Source organism: Rhinoraja longicauda, chromosome 31 (genome assembly GCF_053455715.1).
Source record: "Rhinoraja longicauda isolate Sanriku21f chromosome 31, sRhiLon1.1, whole genome shotgun sequence".
Taxonomy (NCBI): Eukaryota; Metazoa; Chordata; class Chondrichthyes; order Rajiformes; family Arhynchobatidae; genus Rhinoraja; species Rhinoraja longicauda.
The window spans coordinates 20342582-20348014 of record NC_135983.1 but is presented as its reverse complement, the minus strand read 5'-3'; the positions used below and the strand labels follow the sequence as shown (position 1 = coordinate 20348014).

Below are 5433 nucleotides of genomic sequence, written 5' to 3'. Positions count from 1 at the left end.
TTCGTGTGTTGTCTAAGTATGAGTATTTAATATTAGCTAAAATTGTGTGTTTTGCTGGTTTTTGAAGCTTATGAAACTGGCTGTTTATTCAATCTCATGACATTGTGACTTCTGGATTCAAATGGCCTAGCAGTAACAAAGTTAAAAAGAGTAAGTTCTTGTTACAATGATTGCTAGATTTTGGTTAGAGGCTTTTGGGCAAATCCATTCTCTTACTGCTCTTTGGCCAGTTTCAGGATCAGGCTGGTCACCATGGCTTTGCAGGGCAGATTACAACCACCTCTTGCCCATTCAAGTATTCTGGCTTGTACTGATTTGAATTTAGTCGTTTTGTTCAGTTACTTTGGAGACAGGGAAACAATTGCTCTGATTTTATGACAGATTTGTCGGCACCTACCATATCCATCGTTCTTTGTGCAAGGTATGACTTGGCTAAGTGGTCTTTACTTGATGACTATTGAGGTCAGTTTTTAAGCAGGGCTCTTTGTTGTCACTCTCAATCATCTTGTGTCTAGATACAACGTTAGCCCTTGGTTTCCCCTCAGCTCTAATTAGCTTCTTGGTCCACATTTTGCAGCTCGTGGCAAAACCGATGAGCAAGTACTACTTGATGGTATTGATCAGTATTCCCTTTGTAGGAGTCCATTTTATTAATCTTTTGGCTTACACTTTGATCCAGAATCTGCTTCTCTATTGCAATACTCGTAAGGTATAGGAACAGAATTAGTCTATTCAGCCCATTGAGTCTACTCCACTATTCAATAATGGCTAATCTATCTTCCTTCTCAACCCCATTGTCCTTCTTTCACCCCATAACATTCAACACCGTTACTAATCGAACCTTTACGATGCCTCCACAGTCATCTGCAACAATGAATTTCAGTTTCACCACCTTCTGGCTAAAGAAATTCCTCATCTTCTTTCTAAAAGCACATATTTTTATTGTGAGGCTCTATACTCTCCCACTAGTGGAATCATCATCTTCACATCTACTTTATCCAGGCCTTTCATTATTTGGTCATTTTCAATGAGATTCCCCATCATCTTTCTAAACTCCAGTGAGTACAGGCCCAGAGCTGTCAAATGCTCAGACGGCCTTCTCCCCATCTGGTTAGCAAAACAAATGCAATGGCATCCTCACTCATGTGCAACAAAGTTATAAGAACTAAGCGTGCAAGTTAACTTGACAATTGTACCTGTGCTAATAAGTAAACTCTTGAAACAAATGTTTCCTTAGTTTCAATGTAATACCACTGGTTGCATTCCAGAACTCAAGTTGTTAAACTAAGCATTAGTACCAGTATCCAAAATGGGTGGCATGATGGCACAGCAGTGGAGTTGCTGCCTTACAGCGCCAGAGACCCTGACTATGGTGCTCTGTACAGATTTTGTGCATTATTTCCTTGACCTGTGTGGGTTTTCTCCGAGAAGTCCAGTTTCGTCCCACACTAGCTTGGTAAAATTGTAGATTGTCCCTAGTGTGTGTAGGATAGTATTAGTGTGTAGGGTTCGCAGATCGGGGCAGATTCGGTGGGACAAAGGATCTATTTCCATGCTGCATCTCAATTGAATAACACTTATTGCAAATGAAACCCTAAAAATATTATATTTTATACAATTATGCATTAACTTTCGTTTCCCTTGTTCTTGTGAGCTACCATTTTCTTCCTGCAGCATACCACCACATTATTTCCACCCACCACCATCTCACCTCTGGGCAGCTGCGAGTTGATGGGTGGCAATGTACATTCAATTGTATTATTGTGAAAATCTGAAAATAAAAGATATTTTGGCTACGGAAGAAACCCAATGCAAAAAGTTACCCTAGTCATTGAATAATATCACCATTTCTCAGTTTGAATCAGTAAGTGTTTAATGTTTTCAGCACACTACAGTAAAGAGTACAGAGTAAAAAAAAGGTTTTCAGGCAAAGCACAAACAAACCGATTAATTGTAGTCTTGCTGCACAGTTTATAGGTGCATGGAAGTTAGGCAGGGTCATGCAGAATAACTGTTAGCAGGTAAGCCTAGATTTTGGGAGCTTAGTTCACAAACAGCGATCGTGTGAATTCCACATAGTCGAAGGCTGAAGGAATCTCTCTGCCTTTGCTATCCGTATACGGCTTCATGTGCGAGAGGCAATAATCGGCCTGCTCCCTGGACAGGTTCTAGAAAGAAAGAAGAACCATTGACTCAATCTAGACAAAATTGTAATATGTTTATCATAGATCTTTACTAGATTCAGTGAACAATGAGCTTTTCCTACATATAGTCTAGATTCAATATTAAAACAATCTGGTTGAGTGCAGCAGAGTACAGTAGTAGAATCAAAGTGACATGGCATCAATCACTGACAGCTTGTTTCTTTTAGAATTACAACTTCCATGCTCTAATGATCTTATTGTTTTGTTTAGATAGAGTGTTGGGGTTCGGACAGATTTTTGCTTCATTTGCCATTTGAGAGGCACCAGAAGACTGGAGGATAGCTAATGTTCTCCACTTTTTCAAAAAGGGCAGGAGACAAGCCTGGCTTCGTAGGCCAAGGCATTGAGTATAAGAGTTCCAGCTCCATTGAGTATAAGAGTTTGGATATCATGTTGCAATTGTCTAAATCAGCTGTAGACTGCACTTAGTATTGGGTACAGTTTTGATTGCCAATTTACAGGAAAGATGTGCTAGCAATAGAGTGCAAAATTCATTTACCAAAATATTGCCTGGAATGGGGAGCTGTAGTAATAAGAGATTAGATGGGTGACCTTATGGAAGTTCATAAAATGATGAGAGGCATACATAGGACAGTCCATTGCCCAGCACTGAGGAGTCTGAAATTAGAGAGCATGGTGTGTCTGAGGTGTAGGTTTTCAGAGGGTGGTGGTTCTCTGGAACAAGTTACGATAAGAGGTGGTGGAGGCAGATAAAATTACAAGATTTAAACGATGTTTGGACAGGTATTTAAAAAGTACAAAGGGATATGGGCCCATTGCAAGTAAAATATTAGCAGATGTGGTAGAAATTTCTGTGCTGTACGACTATTATTGATCACAAACATTTTGTATATGTGCTGCAGTACCTGATACAATTCTTCACGTGTGACAAATTGTTTTCCTTCTGAGCTGAGGGCACGGAAAGCACTCTCAATCTCTTCACTAGACTTAACATTCTCTGTTTCTCTGCTGATCATAAAGGCCATGTATTCCTGTAGTGAAACGTATCCATCTCTGCAAATAAGACAAAGTAATCATCAATGCAAGGAGTAAAATACTAATATTTTCTAAATAAATCTAGCTTTACTGCCATTGAAAATACAGTTAGAGAAACTGTCACTATTATCACATAATGTACTAGAATAACTAATGTTAAGTGGTTTGCTTTGCAAGCTCCCCACTCCCTTATTTTCTCTCTCTGATGAAATCAAAATGTGTTGGTCTCACCGGTTGGGATCAACAGCATTCAATATAGCTTCAAACTCAGAGTCTGGTTCTCCTTCCTCTACCATCGGCAAATCATAACCCAGGGAGCGCAAGCACGATTTAAATTCCTGATGATTCAGTCGTCCGGATTTGTCCTTGTCAAAATGCCTGGGAGAAAAATTAAAATGTTAACATGTCAGCACGGTGACAATTTACAAAACAAAATTGCATAAAATAAAACCACACTTACTTGAACATCATGCTGAATTCTTTAAGAGCTTCCTCTGTCACACCAGTAGTGTTCCTATATTAAAACATAAAAATCAATTTAATTTTCTGAAATATGTACAACTTCCATTTCTGCTGAGTGCAAATTGAAAATGGTCAAGGAATGGTGATGTGTGTTTCTGCATTCCTACTTCAAGGTACAGTTCATGGGAGCCAACTTCTTGGTTTCTAATGCCATGTTCTTAGCTAAGTTTCATCTCAAAACTTGTCAGCTCTAAAACAAACTATTTCACCCACTTTGCTTTGCACCTTTCAAGTTTACTTTTCTTGTTCATTTCCCTTTAAAATTGAAGCTTCCAATACAAATCTTAGCATTCAGAGAAGTTAAATGTTTTCAGATTCTTCATCCGTATCGCCTGCTCAAAATGCTACATGTGGCTTTGTACAATGAGGTAATGGAAACTGCTTTCCTTTCCTAAACCAGAATCTATCAAATCTTCTGTTACTCCGTGGGAGAACAACCCAGCTTCCTCAACCTAAAAGTAGTGAAAAAAATAATCTTCCCTGCAGCCCTCCTCTATCCACTGCTTACCTGGCCTGTATTTGTTGTTCCAAGTTATGTTGCATTCTCATGCCCAGTTGATCCAGTTGGTCCCATTGCTGTGCTAACCCCACAGTGCTGTGCTCGGTGTACTTATTATCTAAGATCAATGCTTCCTCCATTGCTGCTCCTAGGTCCTCAATCTTTTTCAATTGACTTCTCATTGCTCGAATCTCCTGATGCTTTCTCTGTGAATGAATAGATATTATAGTCAAGGAAGAGAGTCATAAGTTTCTTGGTACCACAAAGGTAAACGTGTAACCATATTATTAATGACATTCCGAATGCAAACAACACCAAGACTGCATGTCAAGTGTTTTATTGTCATGTGTCCCAGATAGAACAATGAAATTCTTACTTACTGAAGCACAACAGAATATGTAAACATAATGATAAATGAGAAAAAAAAATCAGTGTGTGTACATATATATATAAACACACATATATATATATATACATACGCCTGCTCAAAAAAAACAAACAGTAGTGCAATAATAATCGTCTATTGAAGTTCAGAGCTTATTTGAGGTTGTAGTGTTTAATAGCCTGATGGCTGTTGGGAAGAAGCAGTTCCTGAACCTGGATATTATTTTCTCCTGTACCTTCTTCCCGGTGGCAGGGGTGAAATGAGTGTGTGGCCAGGATGGTGTGGGTCTCTGACGATGCTGGCTACCTTTTTGAGGCAGCAACTCCGATAAATCCCTTCAATGGTGGGGAGGTCAGAGCCGATGATGGACTGGGCAGTGTTCACAACTTTTTGCAGTGGTTACACTACCAAGGTTAACCATTTATTTTCTTATAATGGGTGCAAGGAAGGAGAAACATTTCTTCTGACGAGTAACCAATTGTTGACAAAACAACTCAATGGGAAATTGCTTAACTCAAATTTATAATTTCTGAAAGGCACAATCAAACCAATTTTAAGTGAAATTGGGGTAAAAAGTAAAACGAGTAGCAACAGGGAAAGCATAAGCAAATGATCTCTTGAATGATTTGAGATTTTTTGAAGAACCACTGAAACGAGGACAGAAGGGACAACGGTTTTGACCTCATTTCCCCTCCCCCCAGCCTTAACTCTCAAAATTGTTATTCAATTCAATTAATAACTTTTAAAAAATTCCATATTATAATGATTCCATGCAAACAAAATATTTCCCAATTTGTTCTCATTACTAGGACAAATAGTAATTTCCA

At 38.8% G+C, this 5433-nt stretch overlaps 1 protein-coding gene across 5 annotated transcripts in view; it reads right to left on the bottom strand.

Moving 5' to 3' along the window:
- Positions 1-1855: 1855 nt before the first annotated feature.
- sptan1 (spectrin alpha, non-erythrocytic 1) overlaps positions 1856-5433 on the bottom strand; it is a 79990-nt gene continuing 76412 nt past the window's right edge. For all 5 annotated transcript variants that reach the window (XM_078426406.1, XM_078426404.1, XM_078426407.1 and 2 more), the window contains 5 exons: positions 4231-4427; positions 3661-3714; positions 3432-3578; positions 3071-3218; positions 1856-2168 (listed from right to left, as the gene is read on the bottom strand). In XM_078426406.1, coding sequence (XP_078282532.1) covers positions 2043-2168; positions 3071-3218; positions 3432-3578; positions 3661-3714; positions 4231-4427 — 672 coding nt within the window. In that variant the 3' untranslated portion in view covers positions 1856-2042. The remainder of the gene's footprint in view (positions 2169-3070; positions 3219-3431; positions 3579-3660; positions 3715-4230; positions 4428-5433) is intronic.